The sequence below is a fragment of the Mastomys coucha genome, unplaced genomic scaffold (assembly GCF_008632895.1).
Source record: "Mastomys coucha isolate ucsf_1 unplaced genomic scaffold, UCSF_Mcou_1 pScaffold20, whole genome shotgun sequence".
Taxonomy (NCBI): Eukaryota; Metazoa; Chordata; class Mammalia; order Rodentia; family Muridae; genus Mastomys; species Mastomys coucha.
The window spans coordinates 19,621,175-19,632,911 of record NW_022196903.1 but is presented as its reverse complement, the minus strand read 5'-3'; the positions used below and the strand labels follow the sequence as shown (position 1 = coordinate 19,632,911).

The following is an 11,737-nucleotide window of genomic DNA, read 5'->3' as shown; positions in this document are numbered from 1 at the left end:
TGTGGAGAAAGAGGAACACTCCTTCATTGCTGGTTGGATTGCAAGCTGGTACAACCACTCTGGAAATCGGTTTGGCAGTTCCTCAGGAAATTGGACATAGGACCCAGCTATACCACTCCTGGACATATATCCAGAAGATGCTCCAACATGTAACAAGGACACATGCTCCACTATGTTCATAGCAGCCTTATTTATAATAGTCAGAAACTGGAAACAACCCAGATGTCCCTCAACAGAGGAATAGATACAGAAAATGTGGTACACTTACACAATGGAGTACTACTCAGCTATTAAAAACAATGAATTTATGAAATTCTTAGGGAAATGGATGCATCTGGAGGATATCATCCTGAGTGAGGTAACACAATCACAAAAGAACACACATGGTATGCATTCACTAAGTGATAAATGGTTATTAGCCCAGAAGCTCAGAGTATTCAAGATATAATCCACAAGCCACAAGAAACTCAAGAAGAAGGAAGACCAAAGTGTGAATCAACAGACTAATTCTATCATGGAATCACATGCAGTTTTTTTCAGCCAGGCTTTTTTTTCCACTCATTTCATTTGAGATTTGCCCATGCCTTGATGCACCAGTGGTTGGTTGGTTATGGTTCAGAAGCCTGAGATACACCCCGAGATGCAGGAGTTTGATTCTTAGCTTTCTACTTCAGGGAACAACAGTTGTCTTCTGTTTTATTCTAGGGTTTTTTCTTTTCTTTTCTTTTTCTTTTTTCTTCTCTTTTTGTGCCACTTTGGTTTACAACTGGGGCTTTGTCTTATTTTGAGTTATTTTTTTCTTATGCTACAAAGGTTAGTCAAGTCAAAGTTTAGCTTCGTCAACTGTTTTCATAATTTTTTAAAAAAGACCAATCTTCATTGAATTGTCATAATTTTGTCATACATAACGTCACCTTTTAAAAGTTTTTGGCCACCATGGGAGTTGCCTACTTGCTTGAAGTAATTTAAGTTAAACAAAGTTTTTTATAACATTAGACATAAGACAGTGGAAGATAAGATAAACAAGTGAAATAAGCTTATGCTGATCCCACTTGGTTGTGAAGGAGAGCCGTGCTGTGCTGGAGCAAGAGGGTACAAAGAGGCTTTGGGTCCCTTAAGCTGGGTTGAAAGAATGAGGCTCTCTTTGTCCCTCAAACCCATGTGATAGAAGTTTGACAGATACAGAGCTAAAAATGAGTGGGTTGCATAGGACAGAAATTCATAGGACAACAGTGTCCCTCTTACATATTCATCTGAGTTCTCCTCTGAGCTGGAATGTGAGGATAACATGTGAAGAGAGACATCCTTTAAAGGATAAATGGTAACAACATTCAACACTTAACACAAAGCAGGCACGTGAAGGGAACTGACTCAGTAGTGGGGAACGAATAGCCCCAAATGGGGGACTGCTTTATTCTTGATTAAAAAAATATGAACTTAAAGCCAAAACATTAACAGAACAAACTGTTTATGTTCCTCAGAAAAATGTATAAAACTATTGACAGGAATAAAAATACTCACAATTAAAATAAACTACATAGTGTCTCGCATCCAAAAACAGATGAAAACAAGTAGCTAAATCATTATTCAAATGCCAAATGTTGGAATTAGCTGAAGAAGACATTTGGTCAGTTCATTGGATTTTAGAGGATCATAAATTAAGCGAAGACATTCAAGATATGTCATAAAACTCATCGTAAAACTTCCGAAGAAGAAAACTATCACACTGGAAAACCACACTTGATTAAATTAAGCAGACATTGGTGACATTGATGAAGAAACCAGAAATCAATGAACTAGAAGACCACAATGGAAACTGTTCACAGTGGCACACGTGGAGACAGAATGAAAAGCAACCTGAGTACCATTAAGCTGTGGGAAAAGTTCAATCACCTCAGTATATGCCAGAGGCTCAAATTAGAGAGTGAAGGATAAAGGAGACACTTTATTACAGTAATGGCCATCATTCTTCTGAATTTGATAAACAAACTAAACCCACAGACTCAGGAGAAGTCAGTGAAGCATGACGTACAAGGAACAAAGGACACCAAGCCAAACCTCTGGCCAGGGAGAAAGAGCAGCTTGTATGTAGTGGGACAAAAATAAGGACGAGAGCAGACTTCTCACTGGAAACATCACAGGGGAAATGACAGCCAGCCAGCCTCTGCGAAGCTCTCAGGTCAACCACAGAGAGATAAACGTTACCCGCTGCCTCTTCCACTTGAATTGACTTATTTTCCTTCCTTATCACACAGGAAACACCTTTCAATATAATACTGAATGGGATCACTGAGGGCAGATAGCCATCGCTTGTTCCCAGTAATAGATGAGAAAAATATATTTTAAAAAATGTGCTAAGAGTCAGTGATTGATTTTTCTAAAGACTCTACCCACATGTGTCTAGCGGCTGGTGTAGCATAGGTTCTTAATATTTTGGCCAGGAAAACAAACCTTGCTTGGAATTTAAGTCTCACACACAATAGGTAGTTCAAAAGTAGACTTTTTGGAGCAAGCAATTTTAGAATTAATTTTAAGCAGTCCCTTTACTTCTGCTTAGTATGTGTCTTGGCTTTTCATTTTTTTTCTTTCTATTTAGGTCCCTCAAGACCCACTGAAGTTTTATGATACGATCTACTTTTGCCACAGTTGCCAAAAGTATTTGCCTTCTGTCGAGTTTTCTGTCTCACCCACCTCCCATCGTGTGTACCGCTGCCGGCACTGCTTAAACCTGGAGAATGAGACTCAGAGGCGCGAATCATTTTTGAAGTACAAGTGTTTACTTCAGCGGCTCTACTTCTCAGAAGCTGATTATGAGGATGAATCCCAGATTGCTTTTCTGATGCAGGTATGAACTTTAAAAGGTGCTAATTATGAAATAGAGCTGGGGGTCCTTGAGATAGCTCTGTGATTAAGAACGAAGGTTGCTTTTCCAAAAGACCCAGGTTCCATTCCCACCACCCGCGAGGCAGTTGACAAGTCTTTATAACTCCTGTCTGAGGGGAATCTGATGCCCTCTTCTGGCCTCTGTAGTCACTGCACAGACCGTGCATACAGACAAAACAGCCATGCATATGAAATTTATCTGTCAGAGAGGCTCTAAGGGCTCAGAGAGGCTTCTTAGGCTGTGGAAACCATATTAGGATTTCCTAAAGCAGACAGCTTTGAATTTCTGACATTCAGGCATAGATGTGCTCTTGGTGTTTAAATTCCATACTACACTCTGAAAATCCACTGGTAAACCAGATAGCACATCTTAGAAAAGAAGGCAGATGTTTAAAAAGAATGACGGCAAAGATGATAAAGCATGCAAGCTTCAAGAGACTGGCACACTCACCGTCAGGGAATGAGATGTCTGAGATGTCTGATAGCAGATTTCATGTGGGCGAGGTTGAAAGATGACAAAGTTTGGGCTGTGGCACAAAGAAAAAAAATCCTAAAGTCTTATGAATGCTGCTCCCCTTACTCATCACGATTTAATTACTCCCCCAATCAACATGATGACATTTAAACCATTGACTTAGAAGCAAACAAAAAATTATTGTTTGAACTTCTTTTGGCATGTAGCTTCAGGATATTAAGTACTTGACAGAGAACATCTGGGCATCCCAGTCAGCCCTCAGTGAGTGGGATGATCTCAATGACCTGGTCATGGTCAGGTGGGATAAGCAAGTGGAGTGGTCTCCCTGGAACTGCATTCTTCTCACCAAGGATGAAGGTGTAGCTCATCTCAAACTACAAAGTATCGAAAAGGTAAGGAGCTGGACTTGGAGATTTTAAGTTAGCCAATCAGGCTAACTTTGAGTGCCCTTTAATATACCAATGACTGAAGTGTTTCTACTGAACCAACGGACAGTTATATGGGGGCTATATGGAGTGACAAGAGAAAAATATGGAGATGGTGGGTATTGAAGATATGAAAATTAACAGGAAGCTAAGGTATATTGGATAACGATGAGAGATTTGAATATATAAACATCTAGCATCATCTCACTTTTTTCTAACAAGTTCAAGCACATCCTGTGCACAGCAAGTTCTGGGAAGGACTTTGTTTCACTTATGTATTTCTGTCCCTTTTGTACCTATAATAAGGCCTGCTGAAGACCAGAGGTTTGTTTAAGTATTTGTTGAATAAATTTTGACAAGGATGTGGGGAAGTGGGCATCTGGTGGAATGTCAGCTGGTGCATCCACTATGGAAATCAGTACAGAGGTTCCTCTAAATGCAAGAAATAGAACTATCCTATGGGGCAGCTATGACAGTTTATGTCTGATGGGATCTAAGTCTGAATACCCCAGAGAGATCTGTGAACATTGTGTGTGTGTGTGTGCACAAGTGTCAGTGTATGACTATTCACAACAGATAAGGTATAGAATTAACTTAGGTCCAATCAACTGATGGATGGATATACAAATGTTTGTGTTGCTTGTGTGTATTAGAGTTTTATTCAGAACATAATATTAAAATAAGTCAGACTTGAAAAGACGAATAGCACACATTGTCCTTCTACATATGAAATCTAAAATTTGAAAATAGAAGCCACATAAAAGGAGACAAGGAAGTCTTTGTGGGGAGGGAAGGAGTCCGCAGTGGTAAGAGAAGCAGAGAAGAGACGGGAAGCATTAACAGAGTGCAGGGCATGCTTGTGTGAAGACGATGCCTTGATGAAAGTTACTCTTTTGCATATTAATTGAAAAACATCAAGTCCAAAATAAATATCTGTATACTAAATAATGCTTATTATCAATATATAAATATTAGGGAACCCAAACTTTGTCCTTTGATTTAATGACAGGCAGGAGTCTGCTTAAAAAAGTACTCAGTTGTCAAATTCTATTCATAACTTTGGGAGTCACACATATGGGATTCTATTCTTCCATTTGCTTCCACCTAACTAGGAGAGATGACAGCACCACAAAGTGTGACTACGACTTCATTTCAGTAACTCTTAAGATGCAATCTGAAAAGCATTCTGATGAATAAAATTGAGGGTCCCATGAGTATTCCTGACGGGCTCTATGTACACTCAGAGAGTGCAGGTCTCCAAGAGCTGGCCCTGCTTCTCTCTCAAGTTATTATAGTGTGGTATCTTTAATTGCATGCAAGACACCGTTAAAGGAGACTAAAGCCGTGGAGGAACCACAGCCATTGAGTTCTAAGAACCCAGGCTATGAAAAAAAAAATCACCCTAGGGGCTGAAAGAACGTGCAGAAAGGAACTGAAGCTGTGTTAAATGTTATATTTAGTAAACTAAGCTGCTGCATAAATATTTAATCACTGGAAGCACAGCCAATGCTAGCAATATCATTTCATCTAGGACACACGATGAAATTGAAGTTCATTCCCAAGGCTGAGATTCCGGTTCTTCTTCAATTAATCCACACAACTCCTCTGTGTACCTAATCAAATCACTGCACTCTCAGATTAAATGTTCCGTCCACGTGCATTTCGCGTCTTGGGACACTAGTTGCTCTTAATTTCCGCAAGTGGAGCAGAGGCTCTCGTCCTGACTCCAAACCTTTGCCGCTCTCTAGGGTCTTAAGTTTGTGCCGTCCTGCAAGAGTTACTGTCCATTCTGTTCTGAATAGTTCAAGTTTGTGCAGCAAATCAAAGCATTTCCAGAATTCTCTTAAAACACAGAGACATCAGTCCCCGCCCCACACCCCTCCAGAAGCAACAACAGAGCAAAGAAACAGACACAACAACAACAAGAGAATTCAGAACGATCTCACTTTCTGGGCAGAGGAGAGAGTTCTGTTCTGAGAGGGCGGAAGTGACACTGAATAAGCTCTTATCCATGCAAACTGGCTACAGGTGGGGCAGTGAATCCCTAAAAGTCATCTACCACTTCACAGTTTCTTTTCTGTCTGTCACTATCAACCTGTGGGACATATTTACTTTACATTAAGGAATTTTGGAAGGTTGGCTAAAGATGTGGAATCAGCAAAACCTCCCAAGGGGATCCAATCCGGAAAATGAACTCCTCCTCTCTGATGTTCCGTCATTGCTCAGAACCAGGGCAGTTGTACAGAGGGACTGTGTGTTGGGGGAGGGGCAGTGGCGATGGAGGCGAGTGTGTGCAAACTCCAGGCTGCTGCACACCACCTTGTCGGCTCCACTCAGCAACGAGCTATTTTCCTGTCCACCATAGCCTTCTCTCACACCTGTCACAGCCGTCACATCTCTCGTTCCACCTCTCTCCGTTGAGCACACACCACTCTGTTTCTCTGTCTTTATAAATATCATAAATACTGAACCATTGCCAAGACTCATCTCAGATATCTCTCTGTTGCTCAGAGTCAGGGTACTGCTGCTACTCAGGGTGTCCAGGGCGCAAGTTTCGTGCAAGCTCCCAGCTGCTGTATACCTTCCTGTCCTTGATGTCTGGTGTCCCAAGGCTGCCTGGGCTTGACTTTTTTGCTTGTAGTCTGAGGGCAGGAATGCCGCCCTGCACTTTCCCACTGGAGTTCAAGGCCACTACACATCTCCACGTTGGTGCAGGTAGCTCCAAGGCTCATGGGGACTTTGTGTTTGCAGGCTGCTTGTAGAGATGCAGTGGAGAAGGATATAGATTAGCCATTCTCTACTGCATGCAGCTCTGTTCTGCCATCTTGGTTTCCAGTTTTGAGAGCCCACTTTTTAAAAGCATCTTCCCATAAGACTGCCTCCCCCCTCCCCACTCTCAGTTGTTCTGGAGCTACTGCACAACTCTGCAGCCTGATTCATCACCCTTCAGGGTCCCCATGGGTCTCTCAGACCCTCCTTGGAGCATGAGTCTTTTTGAGAACTCGTCTTAAAATGCTTACCTGTAAGCTTTGTCCAATGTATGTATGTACATATGTATAGGGATGTATAAAATTGTTGCTCGTTACATGCCACTGGAATAAAACAGAAACCTGGGTATCTCCTACCCCATACCAGATAATTACTGTAAATACAAATGGAGGAGAGAAAGAATAAAGAAAAAAACTAATGAGAGAGAGAGAGAGAGAGAGAGAGAGAGAGAGAGAGAGAGAGTCACATTCAGACAGAGACAAAGAAAGACACACAAAGAAACAGAGTCCTGGTAGACTTGAAATTGAATCATCACAGGAACTAAGCTCTGATAAGAGACAAAGTGAGAAGAAAAGTATCCTAGGTTGAATAAACTGATAAGCAAAGATACTGAGACCTGGTCATGTTTCATCTGGCAAAATATATATGTATGGATTCCCATCAACCTTTCTTTTTCCCTTATTTGCAGGAGTATGGACGCCTTTTTATTCACAAGATCAAGCACAAACATATCCTGGCTAAAAACTATTTTTCACAGATCCCAGCACTGGCTTCACTTATACTTAAGGACGATGAAGTAGGAGCTATCAGGAGTAAATACTCCACAGAGAGTCCACCTAAAATCATCATACCCCGTGGGATTGAACCTCAGTAGATTCAAGAATATCAACTTGATGATGAGTGGTTTTGTTCTCTAGAAAGAGAGTAATACAAAGGTCATGTGACATGGAAAACCAACTATATACTTCTATTTGTATTATCTGCTTTACTCAATATTTTGTTATATGAATAGAAAAAAATCTGTATACACAAACCTTTGTTGTGTGGCTAGTAATCTATAAATTTGATACCAACATTAATAGTTAAAGAGAACATTTTACTTTTATCTATTTTCATGTTAATTTAAAAAATGCTTTATAGTCAAAATACATCAGTGAAACAAAACCTTGGCTTAACCTTCAGTGAAAGTAATTTATTTATTTAACACATACTTTATGAGTATAATCATTTTCTATACATAAGACTGTATTTTGATATAAGTATTTGAATATTTTACTTTTATTGTCTATTTTTACCTTTTAACTGCATAAATAGTACAAGGAAAGAAGCAAAGAAAAAATCTTCACTGCATGCCATGAAACAAGGCAAACAGTGGAAATGTTATGTTAAACACTTTCTATGGGGTACTGTTGAGATTCTGTAAGGAGCACAAACTTGATCAAATCAACTGTCCACTGCTGCTCAATAAACTAAGCAATAACCTTGACTCTATATCTTTCTGAAATATACGATGATGATAATGTATCCAAAGGTGGCACACCCAAAATAGCATGATTCAAGAAGAGCTTATTTACAAAAGGGCCTTGCTCTAAGACATACATAATGTAGTGAACCAGAAGGAATCCAGGATCATGTTTCAGATATACAAAATCTAATGGAGAAGCCATCGAACCCAGAGAGAATGGAAAAGAGATAAATAGATCACTGAGAGGACTGGTAACCATCTGCAAAAGAACAGCCAACCTAAGATGACCTCAAGAACTAGAAAATAAATCTCCAGTTTCACACCCCTCCTTTGCTCCAATTGCCTTCTCCATTTGGAAACAGAGGAAAACCATCAAAGTTTACATGGTTTTAGAGGGAAGAGAAGAGGAGTTAATGGTTGGACAGATATGGGGGGCGAAATAGAAAGCATTGGGGAAGAAAAACAACAGCAAGTGAGAATATAATTCAAATTAGTAAAATCTCATGTTATAGAACTATAGAAAACACACATTTTATTCTAATTCTATGTAAATGACATTGTTCTTTCAGGTCTAGTGATTAATAAATTCATTATAAATATTTGCTCCATATAAATATTTGATATTTTAGCAAGATATATCTAGCATATCTACAATTTTTCCTTACATAGCAAGAGCATGGGCTGTCTTAATTTGAGTCTCATTGCTGTGAACAGACACCATGATCAAGGCAACTCTTATAAAGGACAACATTTAATTGGGACTGGCTTACAGGTTCAGAGGTTCAGTCCATTATCATCATGACAGGAATCATGGCAGTGTGCAGGCAGACCTGGTGTTGGAAGAGCCAAGAGTTCTACATCTTGATCTGGAGGCAAAGAGGAGACTGGATGTGTTTCACACTGGGTGTAGCTTGAGCATTTAAGACCTCAGTGCTCCACCTACACAGTGATATACTTGGTCTAACAAGGTCACATCTCCTCCAACTAGGCCACACCACCTAATCGTGCCACTCCCTAAGTCCAAACATTCAAATACATGAGTCTATGGGACCATACCTATTCAAACCACCACATTCCACTCCATGAGCTATAACATAATGCAAAATGCACTTAGTTAAATTTAAAGGTCCCCATAGTCTATCACAGTCTGAACAATGTTTAAAAATCTAAAGTTCAACTTCTCTTCTGAGATTCATGCTCTTTACTATAATCCCCTATAAAATCAAAATACAAATAAGACTCTATACACCTAACATATTATGGCACAGGATATATATTACTATTCCAAAATACAGAGAAAGGAGCATAGTGAGGAGACACTGGACCAAAGCAAGACCAAAACTAGCTGGGCAAACTCCAAACTCTGAATCTCCATGTCTGATGTCAAAATGCTCTTCAGATTTCAATTCCTTTCAGCTTTGTTGACTGTGATACACTTTTTCTGTTGGGCTGGTGCTATTCCCTGTTAGCAGCTTTCTGTGACAGGTATCTCATGGCTCTAGCATATCTTGGGGTACCCAGGGTTTCACCTTCACAGCTTCACACAGTGGCCTCTCTGGATCTCCATGCAGGGACACCCCTGTCACATGCCTGGTCTCAGCAGCTTTCTTTAGTCTTAGAGGGAGATTCCGTGACCACTTTCACACAATGGTCTCTTGGGCCTCCAGGCAGGGATTCCTATGACACATACTTGGCCTCAACAATTTTCCTTAGACTTGGAGGCAGATTCTTGACTCCAAAGCCAGATAACATGGCCCCCTTGTTCAGTCACATCTTCACCACTTTTATGTTTTCAGTGCTTACCTTCACGGCCTAAGCTTGGCTGTCATAGACCTTGCTTTGCAGAATAGTCTGGCCTTGAACTCATAAATCTGTGTGCCTCTGTCTACTAAATGCTGGGTTTAAAGGTCTGTAACCACCACACTTGGATCTGAGATTTCTTTAATTTGTTTCTCATTATAAATCTATACAACCATGGCTGCTATGCCTCACATCTGGATTAAACCTGTGTTGATCCAGATCAAAAACATTCATCATCCCACCCCAAGATCTAGATCAAAAGCCTATGTCTTCTAGCCTCAAGATACCAACCAAAGGCATATTTTCTTTCTGCCTCAAGACTCAGATCATGTGCGCCCTTGATTTCAGGATTATGGTTCATTCCAAATATAGACAAATTGGCAACTGAGAAGAGCCATCATAGTCCACTCCTTGTCACCTTGACACACAACCATAGCTCCACATGTCCAGATGAAAACAGTAACCAGGTTATAATACCACCTAACATGATATAATTATCACTATACAACTGCAAATGCATTGTAAATTTAGAATAGGTGGCAATGTCCCTTGAGGAACATACTCTTTACAAGATGGAAACTTAGCTAGGTGGAATCTTGTCCCAGCTCCATTTGATTCCACTCCCTTAATTCCATTTAATATCATTAATCTGTTTATCTCTTTGAGCACAGGGTTCAGCTCTATTCCACTTTCCATCATTGTTACAAAATACTTTGAAAAACAAAATTTGATCAGGAAAGGCTTTTTTTTTTTTTTTTTTAGATATTTTCTTTATTTACATGCGAATTTCTCCATTCCCAGTTTCCCCTCCAAAAAACAAAGAAACAAAAACAACAAAACCAAACCCCTGTTGCCTCCCCCTTCCCCATGCCTGCCACCCTGCCCTCTTCCACTTTCTGGCCCTGGCATTCCCCTACACTGGGGCTCAGAACCTTAAAAGGGCCGAGGTCCTCTCCTCCTATTGATGATCGACTTTGCAATCCTCTACCATACACATGCTGCCTGAACAATCAGACCCCTCCATGTGCAGTCCTTGGTTGGTGGTTGAGACCCTGGGAGCTCCGAGGGTACTAGTTAGTTCATATTGTTGTTCCTCCTAAGGGGCTGCCAACCCCTCAGCTCCATTGGTCCTTTCTCTAATTCCTCAGGAAAGGCTTCTTAAAGCTCATGTTTTCAGAAGTGTGAGGGCGTGTTTGCTTGGAATCATGGAAGAAGAAATGTGTTATGTGTGCTGCTGCTTACCTAATTCCAGCATATGTTCTCTCTCTCTCTCTCTCTCTCTCTCTCTCTCTCTTTCTCTTTTTCTCTCTCTCTTTCTCTCTCTGTGTGTGAATGCCGTGTGTGTGTGTGTGTGTGTGTGTGTGTGTGTGTATGTGAGAGAGAGAGAGAGAGAGAGAGAGAGAGAGAGAGAGAGAGAGACAGAGACAGAGACAGAGACAGAGACAGAGACAGAAAGACAGAGTTGAAGTGGAAATTTCTGGTTTCTTTGGAGACTCAGTTGGGCCATGTGATGTTTTCCTGGAAACTGTCTTATGAGAGGATGCTTTGCTGAGAAGAGACATGTGGTGGTTTTTCTGGAAGCTGCTTGGAAAGGGACATGTGATATTTTGGTAGAGTGGCTACTTGAGAAAACACGAGATGTTTGGAAGGGTATAAATAGAATCCAATAAACAATGAATGATGCTGTGGATATTGGTTTGTCTTGCTACTCTGCTTGTCCTTATTGGGCTTTGCTGACAGCACTGTGCATTGGTTCGCCTTGCAGTCTTTGCTGACTTCATAGAGAGAAACACACTTCTCTTGATATTTCAGCAGCTTCTTGCAACTTCTGTGCAGACTCTGGCTGATTGGCAGAGCCTTGTGGTTTCTTCTGGATCAAGCAACCACTGCTGATTCCTGTGAACTGAACTACTCATCTTC

The 11,737-nt window shown here is 40.7% G+C and overlaps 1 protein-coding gene across 1 annotated transcript in view; it reads left to right on the top strand.

Annotated features, from left to right (window-relative positions):
- The window catches only part of Iqub (IQ motif and ubiquitin domain containing), a 66,474-nt gene extending 58,431 nt beyond the window's left edge, over positions 1-8,043 (top strand). The window contains exons 11-13 of the mRNA XM_031381297.1: positions 2,597-2,845; positions 3,565-3,750; positions 7,241-8,043. Of these exons, the coding sequence (XP_031237157.1) occupies positions 2,597-2,845; positions 3,565-3,750; positions 7,241-7,426 (621 nt within the window). The 3' untranslated portion in view covers positions 7,427-8,043. The remainder of the gene's footprint in view (positions 1-2,596; positions 2,846-3,564; positions 3,751-7,240) is intronic.
- The last annotated feature ends 3,694 nt before the right edge of the window (positions 8,044-11,737 follow it).